The sequence below is a fragment of the Portunus trituberculatus genome, chromosome 18 (assembly GCF_017591435.1).
Source record: "Portunus trituberculatus isolate SZX2019 chromosome 18, ASM1759143v1, whole genome shotgun sequence".
NCBI classification, from domain to species: Eukaryota; Metazoa; Arthropoda; class Malacostraca; order Decapoda; family Portunidae; genus Portunus; species Portunus trituberculatus.
In genome coordinates, this window is record NC_059272.1 from 10,857,050 (window position 1) to 10,873,247 (window position 16,198).

A 16,198-nucleotide genomic window follows, 5' to 3' on the forward strand; every position below is an offset into this window, starting at 1 on the left:
AGCCATTACATTTTTTGTTGAAAGTTTACGGTAATACATTATGTCATGAGAGAGAGAGAGAGAGAGAGAGAGAGAGAGAGAGAGAGAGAGAGAGAGAGAGAGAGAGAGAGAGAGAGAGAGAGAGAGAGAGAGAGAGAGAGAGAGAGAGAGAGAGAGAGAGAGAGAGAGAGAGAGAGAGAGAAGAAGAAGAAGAGAGAGAGAGAGAGAGAGAGAGAGAGAAGAGAGAGAGAGAGAGAGAGAGAGAGAGAGAGAGAGAGAGAGAGAGAAGAAGAAGAAGAAGAAGAAGAAGAAGAAGAAGAAGAAGAAGAAGAAGAAGAAGAAGAAGAAGAAGAAGAAGAAGAAGAAGAAGAAGAAGAAGAAGAAGAAGAAGAAGAAGAAGAAGAAGAAGAAGAAGAAGAAGAAGAAGAAGAAGAAGAAGAAGAAGAAGAAGAAGAAGAAGAAGAAGAAGAAGAAGAAGAAGAAGAAGAAGAAGAAGAAGAAGAAGAAGAAGAAGAAGAAGAAGAAGAAGAAGAAGAAGAAGAAGAAGAAGAAGAAGAAGAAGAAGAAGAAGAAGAAGAAGAAGAAGAAGAAGAAGAAGAAGAAGAAGAAGAAGAAGAAGAAGAAGAAGAAGAAGAAGAAGAAGAAGAAGAAGAAGAAGAAGAAGAAGAAGAAGAAGAAGAAGAAGAAGAAGAAGAAGAAGAAGAAGAAGAAGAAGAAGAAGAAGAAGAAGAAGAAGAAGAAGAAGAAGAAGAAGAAGAAGAAGAAGAAGAAGAAGAAGAAGAAGAAGAAGAAGAAGAAGAAGAAGAAGAAGAAGAAGAAGAAGAAAAATGTTAACCTTGTGACGGAGGGCAACAGTGTCTCAGCTCCCACGCAGATGCGGTACCTGGCCGCCATGTGACCAAACTGCCGCAGTACCTGAGGAAGAGAACGTGTCACTACCTGCCCGGCTTTTTACGTCGCACAGCGAGTCACTGACGTCCCAAAGGAATACGAAATAGAGATAAAAGGTTTTGTCATAAACACACGTTTCTCTAAGATATATATATATATATATATATATATATATATATATATATATATATATATATATATATATATATATATATATATATATATATATATATATATATATATATATATATATATATATATATATATATATATATATATATGTGTGTGTGTGTGTGTGTGTGTAATTCACTGTTTGATCTGCTGCAGTCTCTGACGAGACAGCCAGACGTTACCCTACGGAACGAGGTCAGAGCTCATTATTTCCGATCTTCGGATAGGCCTGAGACCAGTCACACACCACACACCGGGACAAAAAGGTCACAACTCCTCGATTTACATCCCGTACCTACTCACTGCTAGGTGAACAGGGGCTACACGTGAAAGGAGACACACCCAAATATCTCTACCCGGCCGGGAAATCGAACCCCGGTCATCTGTGTGTGTGTGTGTGTGTGTGTGTGTGTGTGTGTGTGTGTGTGTGTGTGTGTGTGTGTGTGTGTGTGTGTGTGTGTGTGTGTGTGTGTGTGTGTGTGTGTGTGTGTGTGTGTTTTCTAACCTAGCAGTGAAAAGTGGTTTAGTTGTTTGTTTATATTTCTCTGGGATTGCGACGCTCCAAGGCAGAACTTCCGAGTAGCAACTGGCCAAGATGAGCAACTCTGTTGTTTATGAGTGGACAAAGTTGTCTGAAGAATTTCTTATAGAGAGCATTAAAGGCCAAAAATAGCAACGAAAAAATACCAAGGGTTTGCTGGCGGTGAAGGGGTAGCCATGCTTATTTACAGTTGACAAACACGACAAAGACGGAAGCGAGCTTGTGTGTGACGACGGGCGTCGACCAAAGTTGACAATCTTCAGAAAGTTGACAGAAAAAGTTGACGGAAAAGTGGTAGCGTGACGCCGCCTTTGGCAACTAAACACCAAGATTCTTTGTAAAGTCACCACAACACGCAACATTAACGCATGTTCTTCCCAATGTTTAAGAACTCCGAGACATTTCTTTCTGTTCTACACCCGCCTCCAAAACACTATATTAACTAGAAATTGCTAAAATCAACTCTTTCTGTTTTTTTCTTCTTTCTTTCTTGTCGATCACTTTTTCTTGATTTAAGTGTTGTGAATCGTTACATAACCTAGTGAAATGGTTAATACAAGGTTAATGCTATCACGCAGAGCAACCGTGACACATGTAATATGCCTTACAAGATGACAGCAGAAAAGCGCCCTTTATTTGTGCTGACCTGGATGGAAGGAGCGGCGACACCCACGGAGGTCCAGTTCACCCGCAGCAGGAGGGGCATAAGGGCCTCCAGTTGCGGCAAGAAATCCTCCTCATCGACGCCCACCGAAGGAACTCCCACATCCTGTACAACGAAAGACAGTGGTGAAATGCAGGACTTCTTTCTCTCAAGCGCGTGAAGAAAACGTGACCTCTTCACTCGAGATTCGATTGCTTAAAGTAGATGAATGTATACCGAGAAGCAGGAAGCAGGAAGCGTATAAAGCCAACAAATATAGTTCCAAGAGGGAGCAAAACGTGTAAATGAAGGTACATAGATAACGATGGTATGTGGGTGATGGTGGCTGTGTGAGTGATGTGGATGTGGATGTGGTGAAGTGTTGATGAAGGGAGCGAATGATATGGAATGAGGAAGACAGTGGGTATAAATGAGTTAATGTATGTATGAGGTAAATTATGCAACGAAAACGAAATGATGGCGCTGACATCTCGAACACGTAGGAGGCGTAATAGGCGCTAATGCATAAAAGAAGACCAGCGCATAGGAAATCACCATTCACCAGAACAGTACAAGCGGTGCAGAGTTTTGAATTCTTACAATGAGACATTCATCAAGTAGCTGCCGTGGGTTGAGCGTAATCATAACTTTATTACTCAGCGGATAGCAGTTGACACAATAACGAGCAGTGACTTGTGCACGGTGCGTGGTTTGAAGAGGAATGAAATACCGTATGTGCGATACAATCCGCACCAGTTCTAAAGGCGGCACTAAGACAGAATTCCACACATTAGGCTTACTCGTTTGAGTAACGTTGTGCAAGGTCAGACAGCATGCCACAGTGGTGAGTATGCTTATCAGCGTCACTTTACGCCAGTCAAGCATTTTCTACCGGTGAATGTTTAGCACCACCTCGTGTGTTACTGTGCTTCGTGACATTCATCGTGTTCAAACTTCCACGTGACGTCGTGCATTTCAAGCAGATAGTAGATGCAGTTTAGAAGCGAACACCTGAATCGCCTCGCACTCACCTGCAGAAAGGAGGGCAGCTGGAGATGGTCCACATGGGTATGCAGCACACCCACGTGGGGGGCGGGGCGGCAGTGAGGGGGATCCAAGTAGCCGCCCTCCACCACCGCCGACACCGCCGCCCGCAGCGTCGCTTCTCGACCACCACACGTGTCATACACATTTACACCTGCCGGAAAGGAAGACAAGGAGAACAGCGGGGTTACCTCAACTCATCTAATACAATGCTGTCTGAGGCAAAAGGATATATTCTTTACGAAGTCATCAGGAAGGTGATGAGACAGAAATAGTTATTAAAGAATAAAGAACACTTTCCAGGGCTATCTGGCTTTCCAGTTCAACACATTGTATACCACACAACCTGATAAACATGTAGGTTCCGGGTGCCACATTCCATTCCCCAAAGGCTTCATCAGGGCCGGAAGCCAACTTACTGTTCTTCTGCTCGGGCCACGCATCTCACTATAAGCCTCCCAACCGTGCCGGACTCGATACACGTCAACATTTTAAGTTAATATATATTTTTTCCTTTTGACGAGGCTGAACACATTTTGTTCATAGCACGTCCCTCAGGCAACACTCATTTTATCTAAGGAGCTTTAACCCCTTCAGTACGATGACGCGTTTCCATTTTCATTCTGTTTACCATTTGATTTCATAAAGCTTCAGAAACTTATGTGGGGAATTAAAATAGTGAAGACAGTGGCCATTAATCTTGTGACCTCCGTAGACTCTTTCTAATGTCAATAAAATGGATTAATCGTACATAAATCTCAAAGTAAAGGTTTGTCCCAGTACTGAAAGGGTTAAAGATCTGAAAAATGTACAGACAAGGATGATGGTGACAATATATATATATATATATATATATATATATATATATATATATATATATATATATTTTTTTTTTTTTTTTTATACAAGGCTGTCACGTCACCCGTACGCTTACTAGTAATAGTTTCTTATTGCTTCCCTTCTTGAGTTTTTATGTTGAGTCTCCACGCGGCGCGACACGCGAAGATTCACTGGATGTTGTCACCATTACTTATCGCCTTTTGTCAAGTCTCACCCGTGTGTCTTTTAAGACTGGTATGAACTTTCGTTTTTGACTACACGATTCATATTTATGCTATGTATCTTCTGTACCTATAGAGCCAGTAATCATTTGTACAAACTTACTTTTGAGTAATTATAATAATAATGTATGCTTGTGATAGCAATGGAGACATCTGACACATGAATCGCAGCTGACCAGGACATTATATACATAGTCATAGTGAGCCCCCAAACGCCACAGATTAGTGGGTTATCACACAAGGCGGCAGAGTAAGAAAATCACCAGTAGCTTACCAAGACTCACGCCTGGGATGAAGTTGATCTGCCCCATCTTGAAGGAGGTCCAGCGAGCGGCCTCCAATAGCTGCACCGCCACGGGGTCAACCAGACCACATCTCCCACCATCATGCACTGCCAGCAACCCTGCATGACACCAGTCTTGTCAGTGTGTGTGTGTGTGTGTGTGTGTGTGTGTGTGTGTGTGTGTGTGTGTGTGTGTGTGTGTGTGTGTGTACACATACACACAGTACAGTTGTAACACCTTAATTTCAAAAAGTTGCAAAAGAGAGAGAGAGAGAGAGAGAGAGAGAGAGAGAGAGAGAGAGAGAGAGAGAGAGAGAGAGAGAGAGAGAGAGAGAGAGAGAGAATGAATCCGCATGGAAATAATCTCATTTACTGGTAACTATAGCTAGAATTCAACCCGCCCCCTCCAACACGCCCACTCACCGCTGATGTACACGTCGCTAGGGGCGGCAAGGAAAGTGCGCACGCCAGGACAGGTCTCCGGTGGGGTGGGCGCGATATCCCAGAAGGCAGATGCTGCAGAAGGGATTACTACGGTTACCACCACCGCCGCCGCCAGCACCTGCCACTCCATCCACTTAGGCAACTGCAATGAAATACGATAAATGATCTTTAGTACTAGTCATTCCTAAGCAATCCACCAACATGCAGCTATTTCCTGTCGCTGTCTCAAAAGGATGTAAACCGCAAGGCAGGTCACCACCGGCTTAACGTGACCCTAACGGCGGGGCAGAGCTGACAAGTAGCTGAAAGGTATGTACGTACACCGGAATGCTCAAGCCAGGAAGTGCTTCTCCGCCCGCTCGTGTCTGTTTCTTTAGTCACGGCTTAACCTAATTGCTCTTCCTGAAAGTTATCGGCCACCCCATAAACGGAAGACTGTCTGGACACTGCTGGCTGCCCTGTCAGGGACGCAACTCTTCCAAGCATATGCCGTCAGTGCAAGAGTGCAGGCAGTCAGCAGTACATTATTGCCCGCCACACTACGGCTCAGAATCTTCATGAAACTGACTATTTCGTGCCTATTACTTGAAGTAATTTCGAGTTCTTCATTTTCAAATTATTTATTGAACTATTTATCTGCTATATATTATCTATTTATCCATTTATTTATCTATCTATCTCTTAGTCAGTCCATATCTATTCATCTCTTTTCCATCTATTTATCTATTTTATGTATATATTCATTTATTTGTTTATTCTTTATTTTCATGAATCATTTGCATCCTTGCCGTGACTGTCGATGATTCCTTCATTCATTTGCCGTGATATCAATACGTCAAGATATCGATTTTAAAATGAAATTGTCTAAACACTTTATATGTATGTTAACTGTTGTTATTACTTTTTGGGATTTGTAAATTGAGCTCACAGATGCTTTATCTTGAAGTCTGAAACCCATGGGTCTTTATACAAAAGAAAGAAAAAGTTATCACCTCTCAGCAGAAAGTATAAGGGAAACAAGCTCTAATTTTTGACAGGTATGAGAATAGGGAAAGACGGAATAAAAACAAAGAAAAATGTATATAGACAGTAGAGATAGAAAAAAGAGATAAAAAGCACATCGAGGCGTGAATTGCCGCAGTGCATGGAAAGGGGCAGGCTCACTATGGTATCACACATGTATGCATCACCATCATTTCAGAATATGCAAGAGCACACACACACACACAGCCACACACACACACACACACACACACACACACACACACACACACACACACACACACACACACACGGCCCGATAGTTCAGTGGTTAGAGCACTGGCTTCACAAGCCATAGGACCGGGATTCGATTCCCCGGCCGGGTGGAGATATTTGGCTGTGTCTCCTTTCACGTGTAGCCCCTGTTCACCTAGCAGTGAGTAGGTACGGGATGTAAATCGAGGAGTTGTGATCTTGTTGTCCCGGTGTGTGGTGTGTGCCTGGTCTCAGACCTATCCGAAGATCGGAAATAATGAGCTCTGAGCTCGTTCCGTAGGGTAACGTCTGGCTGTCTCGTCAGAGACTGCAGCAGATCAAACAGTGAAAAAACAATGAATTACACACATGGTAGCTCAGTGGTTAGAGCGCTGGCTTCACAAGCCAGAGGACCGGGGTTCGATTCCCCGGCCGGGTGGAGATATTTGGGTGTGTCTCCTTTCACGTGTAGCCCCTGTTCACCTAGCAGTGAGTAGGTACGGGATGTAAATCGAGGAGTTGTGACCTTGTTGTCCCGGTGTGTGGTGTGTGCCTGGTCTCAGGCCTATCCGAAGATCGGAAATAATGAGCTCTGAGCTCGTTCCGTAGGGTAACGTCTGGCTGTCTCGTCAGAGACTGCAGCAGATCAAACAGTGAAACACACACACACACGCTACCTGCTTAAGAAATTCCGTATTAAGAGGGAATTCATTTAACACCAGATTCAGGTAACAAGAATAAGACAAACTTGGTATTGCTCTACTTCCTCTCCAACACACATGCCAGCAAATGAGATTTATCAACAGGATCAATTATCAGTAAGCCACCAGGTTTTATATAAGAGAGACATGGGGGAACCGTCACCATATAAGGCATGGTGAAGAGCAGAATGTCGACCAGCACTTGTACGGACACCATACTCATATGAATTACAGTTATATAGGCATTTTTTTCTTCTTCCTCTTTTTAAGAATGCCCGCTACTTTCGCGTTCATAAAATTCTTATATTTCTCTTTTGCTTCCGAAGTCGTAAGTTTTACAAATATCATACTCGCGCTCGAGCGAGCGCGCGCGCGCACACACACACACACACACACACACACACACACACACACACACACACACATCTGAGTCTCCTGAGGATGCTTGCGCGCCGCCAGATCAACTCAAGGTTCAAGTGTCCACCTCCACCACTTCCCTCTTCAAGCACAGCAAGAGAGCAGACGACACGGATATGTGAAACTTTTTTATGTAAGAAGGAAAGACTGGCCAATGGCAAAAAAAAATAAATAAATAAATTAATTAATAAAGTAAAATAGAATAAAAAAAAGAAATAAACAAAAAGACTTATTGGGATACTAATCCCCTAACAGGGAAGAGAGAGTTAACCAAAAGAATGAGATAAATTTCTTGAAACCTCCCTAAAGACCACATGTCATGGCCCACGCTACTTTGTTGACACGCCTGCGATAATCTGTCAATACAAAATAACGTCAACTTGTAAGTATATCTCAGTATCTGCGCCACTTTGTCTGAAAACCGCCATTTACTGTACCCACACACACACAAGAGAAAAGAATGCCAGATCAACAAAAAACATTTTTCGTCCTCAAAATGAAGGCTGCCCTTGTATTTTCAAGTTTCCGTTAACTTTCACTCATTGGCTTCACAACTAGCGTTCTCTTCCTTATGAGAACATTTATAACCAGAATCGTCCTTACCATCAAAGGTAGATCAATCAAGGTATGGCACTGTAATCTACTTGTTATTTGACGAATTTTAAAAGGAAAAAAAATCTCCAGTCGTCATTTTGATTACCGCATTTCAAGTCGGACGTAGAGAACTGCATGAAATAGATATGTCATTCCCTGACCACGACTCTTGATGAACTAATGGTTAGTCGCGTCACAGTACAATCGAGTCCTGTACCTAAGTCATAATAAAAAAGTAAAATATTCAAAATCATACCAGTAAAATTCAAATCATCTGGATTTCATATACATATATATATATATATATATATATATATATATATATATATATATATATATATATATATATATATATATATGTTAAGTGTTTGTGTTCACCAATGGACAAGATTAACATATGTGCTACTAACCATGAGGGCTGCTGCTGCTGTTGCTGCTAGATCTGCTCACCCACGCTCTTCCCTTTGCTTTGCACAAGGAATCTCTTGAGCAAGCAAAACGCAACTCGCTTTTTTTTCGCTGACAAAACACACGTATACGAACACAGAAAATAATCGACATTAATTCGCCTGTAATGACTGAGGCTCGTAGCCGCAGCGCTACACAACCAACAAAAATACTGTCCCTGGACTTTTTTTTATCCTTTTTTTTTTTTTCGCCGTCCTCTTCTCCACCTTAGCAAGTGACGGCGGGGAGAGACAGTGTATGCAGGTGCTGGTGCAAGGCGGGGCGATGGAGCTGTGGCCAGTGAGGGGCAGACACCCAACGCGCTCATTCCTAAGTCTTCCCCTCGACAACATGACTGGCTTCCTCAACTTTCCCACTGCATCGCCGATCGTATATATATATATATATATAAAAAAAAAGTACCTTACACGATCAGCACAATACAGGTTGCGCCCTGAGATGGGGAAGCTTTGAATGCTGGTCATGGGTGGCGACGCTGTTTTGAATGAGACACTTCAATGACTAACATCGAGAGGACTTTACCCTGTGGCATCAAACAGTACGAGCGCCACATCCTCTGTTGCCTTACTTCACATGCTGTCTTACTTTCTCTTGCTGCTATACTTTACAATTATACGAACCCTCTAACTCACTCAATACAGAAATACCAAATAATAGTAATAATAATAACAATAATAACAATAATAATAATAATAATAATAATAATAATAATAATAATAATAATAATAATAATAATAATAATAATAATAATAATAATAATAATAATAATAATAATAATAATGTAGCTATTTCATTATCTGATTTTCTACTTATCCAACAGAAACAAATCCTGTTGGGAGAATTAAGGCTCGCTGCACACATTACCTGCACACACACTCGATACATACACACTACTAGACACCTATGAGGATTAGCTGAACAGCGTACCGCAGGAGTTGTTTGATTGGTGTCTGAGATTTTACAAAGAAAAATCTCTCTCTCTCTCTCTCTCTCTCTCTCTCTCTCTCTCTCTCTCTCTCTCTCTCTCTCTCTCTCTCTCTCTCTCTCTCTCTCACACACACACACACACACACACACACACACACACACACACACACATAACGTGCGGTGGTTTTGTGTGGGCTGTACCATGTGTGCCAATAGGCGAAGACCGGAAGAGTAGTCTTAGTTATAACAGAGGAGTGTGTGAATAAAGAAGGAACCAACAAGACGTGTCGCCTGGCCGTGATCTTCGCAAGACACCCACTTATCTTCCTGCGGTGGGGCTTCCCTGAGCAGCCAACGTGAGCCACCGCTGGGCTTGTGCATGTAGCAGACCATAAGCTAGTCGTGGGCTTGCACGGAGGTGTGAGGGAAGTAGGTGCAGCCATCCTCACCGTGAAGGTAAGATAAGCAGGCGGTGGATCATATTTCCCATCAGTGATATCCACGTGTTGAAGCTTTCATCTGTGTTCACACTCCTAAACAACAATCAAATAAATCTGTGCATACGCCACTACTTCCCATCACCACAACTCCGAACAGTTTACATCTAAAGCCATAAAAATGTTGCATCATACTTTCTAATTCTATTAGAAAGTACCGATGAAAGTATATCCAAGAAAGCACTAGCACAGTGCGTCAAGCGTGTGACCATATAGAGATGTAAGCATAACATCTAGTGTTGCAGTATCACCTTCTGTGTGGACTCCTACATGACGTACTGCATGAGCAAAAACAGAATTCAAATTGTTTTACTGGAGTTCGTTTTTCCTCCAACCTTGGCAGAAACCTTAACTTCACTTTGAAAGAAATCATTCAAGTCATGGCCATAAATAATACAAACCTACTTATGTATTCAGTGAAGGAACGTTTCGTTATTATTTACATCACGATGGACTAAATTAAACCAACTATCGGCTTGTAGAGCTTGCCGGGAATCAGCAGTGCCGCACCGCCCTCCTTACCCCGGCCCAGGCTAAAGTCCTCCGTGGAGCTTGTTAGCTCCCTGGTGCGACGGCTTATGTGAGGGGACGATGAGGAAAGGACGGTAACACCACTGTAAGCCACTCATCGCTTTAACATTCACCTCTCGTTGAGCTGCAAAGTGAAGCACTGCCAACATGCAGCCTCTGATCAACGCGTCATGCTATTGTGCACTGCATCAGCACCATTGTAATCACAGCAACACAGTGCATGGCGAGGTTCTCGCTTTGAATGTTGTCAGCAAACAGTAGTTTCTTTATGTATACTCGTATTTACATAATATAAACTGTACACTAGCAAGCATGGATGCGTCCACCACCACCTCTTAATACTAATCCACCACGAAACCACCTTGCAATCAGGCATCCTTCGCAGAAACATGGCACACCGGGACACACACACCACACACACACAAACACACACACACACACATACACACACACACACACACACACACACACACACACACACACACACACACACACACACACATCTTCACAAGGCAACTAAATATAATTACCAAATGATAAGTAAAAAAATCATCAGAACATTCCTTCAGATGCTGGCGGTGGTGGTGTGGGCGTGGGTGTGTACCATGGGCACTGGATGGGCGGCGGGGGAGTGCCTGGCGGCTGAAGGCGTGGTGGAGGCTGTGAAGGGTGACGCGGCGATTACGATGCTTCTGCCCCTCCACCACGGCCCGCAGTGTGACCAGGTGAGTAGCAGCAATACCTGCCGCTGCAACACACACCTGCCTCTACCATCCTATGCCCGACAGTAAGATTCCTGCACTTGCTATCATTGTTCCTGCCACTATAGTACCGGACTTCCACCACATTCTCGTAAAAACAACAACATAATAATAACAATAACAATAATAATAATAATAATAATAATAATTATTATTATTATTATTATTATTATTATTATTATTATTACTATCATTATTAATATTATTATCATCGTTGTTGCTATCGCTGTCATATCATACCCAAAATAACCATACAATAAAACAACAACAATAACAACAAAAACAAAAACAACCAATTCGCCTCCTCTACAGCTGGACTTCACATCAGTACAAATCATGGAGGCTACCAAGCTGGCAGTGGAGAAGGTGAACCACCTCAGTCTGGTGCCTGGAGTCAACCTGGGTGAGCCTCCGTCCCAATTCACTGAACCCTTCCCGTCCCTCATACACCATCCTCTTAACTCGTCTCCCCATACTCCTTTGTCGGTCTCCACCAGGGTGTCTCCTACTGTAAGTCGTGTAATCTTTACAAAGGTTCTGTATTCCTTTAACACTTTATCTTTTTATTAAGTTGCTACTGGTGGCGGATCATTGTTGACAATGACAATATTGAGTTGAATAACTGTAACATAGGTGAATGAAGAATAATGGTATAGAGATGTACAGGGCTCCGAGTGGCGGACACCTGCAGCTTGGAGGGACTGAGTGTGAAGGTGGCAATGCAAGCCTGGATGGTTGATGCCTTCGCGTGTCCTGAGCCAGTTCTCACCCTTGGTTATTTGGGTGAGTTGCAACTTGTTACAGGTGCCATAAACTAACTACCAGTAAACATTCTGGCTTTGCAAGTCAACTCTTATGCAGCATTCTACGACTTTCCTTCCTCTCAACCACAAAATCGTCAATCAGCGTTCATCCCCTAGTATGCTATAAACAGTAACAAAACAATGCAGCACCAACACATATTTTTCTCCCTGAGCGGCACAGGTCCCGGTGACATACACTCGGCGTCAGCAGTGAGCAAGGCCACACAGACCCTCGGCACGCCTCTGGTGGCATACGGCCCGCGCCCAGCAGCTGCTGACGGCCTCATCGACCTCCTCTCCCCAGCGCCCCAACGTTCCGCACAGGTTAGTGAGTGCGTCGCGGTTCATGAACAGTGGATCTCTTTGTGTGTTTTTTTTTTTTTTTTGTCTATATAATTAAAGGAAAGGCTACAATAGAATAACTTCATTTCGGCCACAAGGGATATGACTGGTAATACATAGGTTTCAAAGATTTCTTGTATCAATATCAATTACCTATTTCCTCCAGCATGTGAACTAATACATATCTAGCATTTGTGTTACAGGCGGCAGTTCACGTACTTAATGGCGCCGGAGTGTCTGCCGTAAGCGTGGTGCACACGGCCGATCTGGAAGGCAGGACGCTCTCCGAGCACTTCATCACAGCAGCTGAATACATGTACATTTGTGTGGAGACAGTGCTTGAGGCTAGCGACGGTATTCGCTTGGCCGGAAAACTGCGGGGCAGCCCAGGCGCCCTGGTCATCCTGGGAACACGTCACGAGGTGCAGCGTCTGGCTCAGGCTCTCAGTCAAATTGGGGATCTCACAGACCTTATCGTTCTCGTAGAGACGGGAGGCCCTGTGCCCCAAGTGGAGCTGGCCGGGCTAGAGACGCCTACACTCATCCTTCAGCGCATGGCTCCAATCCTGTCTGAATTTCAGCTTTACCTGGAACGAGATATGAACGAGGCTGATTCCCTCCGCCGTCGCTACTTGGCAGCAGTATCTGCCTGTGAATCATGCAGCGGTTACTTCGGTTACGATGCTGCAGCCCCAGCCGCTATCGCTGCCGTGTTGATGTATGTTGAAGCGTTACGCAAGGCAAAAACATCCCACTGTAATGAGCAAAGCGACCTCTGTCCAGCACTGAGGTCCCTGGAGCCCTCTGTATGGCGAGAATTATTAACGACAGCCTCCTTGCAAGAGGTGGCCACGATGGCTTTTCCAGAGCTGGCCGAAGAGGGTCTGGCCGCTGGGAGTGAAGATCTGCCTCGCTACAGAGTCAAGTTGCTTTTAGATGGCAACCTTACACAGGTCAGTGTTTAAGAGTGGAAGGTTCTATGAAACGAGAGTAGTACTCTTATTTACATGTAGTACTGTAACAGAATTGATCTACATATTAATTTCCCAATTATGTTATTACACTTCATTACCTCGTATATTTCCTCGTTTCTTCTTATACATAACGCATGCCAGTGAGCCCTCCCAAGCCACGTGTTGGTTAACAACACGTTATGCCTTCGTAACACGCAGGAATCTAGCAACGTGAATTCCTCTGGGCGACTAAATAAAAGAAGATTTGTACATACATTATCTATACACTAAGTGGAATATCCTTGTGTTCTTTAGTCCACCCCTGTCGCTCCCTTGCAGGTTGGCCAGGCAGACGAGTCCTCGGCGGTGCTTGGGTTGCTGGAGCCTCTCGAAACCCGATGTGGCACCCGATGCCCCTGCCACCTCCCCGTAGAGGACTCTCCTACTTCGACAAGTGAGTTTTCTGCACCTTACGTTGCTCTAATGTGCTGCTGGTTCTCACAGAATTCAAATAAAGATCATCACATCTTTGTAAGACAGATTCCTTATTTACACGGTAGCCATTCATATTTGAATGGCAAATCTAAAAAGTGTTTGTGTCCATATTCTGAACTCTAGTTCTTATTGTCTTTGTAATACCTACTGACACTCTGCCCTTCCTATCAATCATCTTAGAATGTTTCAAGTATTCATCTTTCATGCTTTGGATTTTTTTTATATAATACATGTTCTTATCACGTCACTGACGTGAAGTGCTTTAGTTCCACACTTGTATTGAATACCCACCTCACTTTTTTTTTTCTGTCACGCCCTAACCTTTACCTGTAGGTCCTTCAGGAACTATTCATAGTTGTAAATATCACAGATATTTAAATGAACTTTTCTATACCACAATGTACTTCATCATCCCTTTTACGAGTGCCTTACTCCCACCCCTATGGCACCAGGAGGCATAAACATCCTGGGCGGTGCCGAGTGGTGGAACTGGGTGGTGCCAGACGCTAATGAGCTGTCTCGATGGGAACTGGCAGCCTATGCCATGGCCTTCACCTTCATGGTGATGTTCTTCCTTTTCTCTACCCTCATCTGCGTCTACAGCGCCATCAAGCCTCCCCACAGAAATTAAATGTGCCGGGGAAACTGACTGCATCACAGCACGATACTGTAACAAGTAAAACATCTCGCCAGTTATTTTTCCATTTTTGTGTCACGAATGTCTATTTTGACCAATACTAAACCATATATTACTTTTTAATATGCTAATCTGGAGTATTTTTCTGTTCCCAGGGAAGATCATTACCACCGACACCACTGAAAGCAGATCAAATTTTGCTACGACAATAATTAATATAAGACAATAATAAACTAACTAATGCAATTTACGCATATCTCTGAACTCCAATTCAAACTTCGATTTTTCGCAATCAGAAGCCTTGCTATACATACGAAGTACTGAGAAAATTAACACACACACACACACACACACACACACACACACACACACACACACACACACACACACATACATAACGCGTCAACCTGGGTCTGGGTGCACACGAGCCACTTCTTTATGGTCGGTAGTCGCAACGAAAAGTGGCCGCCACGAAAAGTGGTGAGTAGGTGTAACTTGCTCATGATCCACTCGGTTGCGGCCACTGATGTCAGTGTTATCATGTAATAAGAAATATTTACTCTATAAACACACACACACACACACACACACACACACACACACACACACATATATATATATATATATATATATATATATATATATATATATATATATATATATATATATATATATATATATATATATATATATATATATATATATATATATATATATATATATATATATATATATATATATATATATATATATATATATATATATATATATATATATATATATATATATATATATATATATATATATATATATATATATATATATATATATATATATATATATATATATATATATATATATATATATATATATATATATATATATATATATATATATATATATATACATACCAAGAGACAGACATACAGACACAGACAAACGCACAGAAACAGACAGACAGATACTGACAAGCAGACAGGCGTAACATAAAATTTACAGATGAACAATATTTTTCTTTTAAAGTATATTGCGTTATCTTTCTCATTTCTTGCTCCAGGCAAAAGATTACTCCAGTCTGAGACCACCGCCTCACACAACTGTCCACAATTTTTCTTTAATATTCTTATCGCTGTTTCCTTTCAGTTGGAAATCATAAAGTCCAAGGGTTTTTTTCTGGACCTGTGCAATCAATGCTCCACAGTCTCTCAGGAGGAGGTAGTAGACACCTACCGTAACAATAACTTACTCCCAGCGAGATCTAATAGCACTAGCACTAGTTCAGGGGGTGCTGTGAACCTTCCATTAAAGCTAGTTGTGATCTCGCTGAATGTTTCCCTTTGTGTCTCACAACTCAAGGGGGCAGTCACAGCCTACCCTCTAATGACAACTCTCCTTCTTCACACGAAACTACATACACTTACCACACATACACCCTTCACTCAAAATCAAAATTTAAAAGAAAAAATGGGACCCGAAATAAATGCCTCTGAGTCCCCTCTGGGAGGGACCAAAATGTCCCCAGGTCGGACACCTCTCCTGTTGATGACCCCAAATGCCTTGACACCTCCCTCAACTTTTTCTACATTAACTTCTGCAACATTCGCGGTCTTAGATCTAATTTTCAATCTGTGGAACACCACCTCTCCTCTACTAAACCTCATCTTCTTTTCCTCACCGAAACACAGCTGTCTGAGGCAACTGACAGTAGCCCTTCTCTGTTCCCTCCTACTTTCTCTATTCTCATTTTCATTCCAAAGCTGGATGTTGCGTCTATGTACG

The 16,198-nt window shown here is 42.7% G+C and overlaps 2 protein-coding genes across 2 annotated transcripts in view; one reads left to right on the forward strand and one right to left on the reverse strand.

Moving 5' to 3' along the window:
- Nucleotides 1–8,753, reverse strand: part of LOC123505328 — a 13,380-nt gene extending 4,627 nt beyond the window's left edge. The window contains exons 1-6 of the mRNA XM_045256517.1: nucleotides 8,416–8,753; nucleotides 5,037–5,199; nucleotides 4,605–4,733; nucleotides 3,257–3,423; nucleotides 2,229–2,351; nucleotides 815–894 (exon numbers count right to left, since the gene is read on the reverse strand). Of these exons, the coding sequence (XP_045112452.1) occupies nucleotides 815–894; nucleotides 2,229–2,351; nucleotides 3,257–3,423; nucleotides 4,605–4,733; nucleotides 5,037–5,199; nucleotides 8,416–8,418 (665 nt within the window). The 5' untranslated portion in view covers nucleotides 8,419–8,753. The remainder of the gene's footprint in view (nucleotides 1–814; nucleotides 895–2,228; nucleotides 2,352–3,256; nucleotides 3,424–4,604; nucleotides 4,734–5,036; nucleotides 5,200–8,415) is intronic.
- Nucleotides 8,754–9,603: 850 nt separating this feature from the next.
- Nucleotides 9,604–14,665, forward strand: LOC123505331 (metabotropic glutamate receptor 6-like). Its single transcript, XM_045256521.1, has 9 exons — nucleotides 9,604–9,856; nucleotides 10,998–11,153; nucleotides 11,502–11,592; nucleotides 11,856–11,972; nucleotides 12,174–12,316; nucleotides 12,538–13,287; nucleotides 13,627–13,741; nucleotides 14,235–14,458; nucleotides 14,575–14,665. The coding sequence occupies exons 2-8, from the start codon at nucleotides 10,998–11,000 to the stop codon at nucleotides 14,411–14,413; spliced, it is 1,551 nt and encodes a 516-aa protein (XP_045112456.1). The 5' UTR covers nucleotides 9,604–9,856; the 3' UTR covers nucleotides 14,414–14,458; nucleotides 14,575–14,665.
- The last annotated feature ends 1,533 nt before the right edge of the window (nucleotides 14,666–16,198 follow it).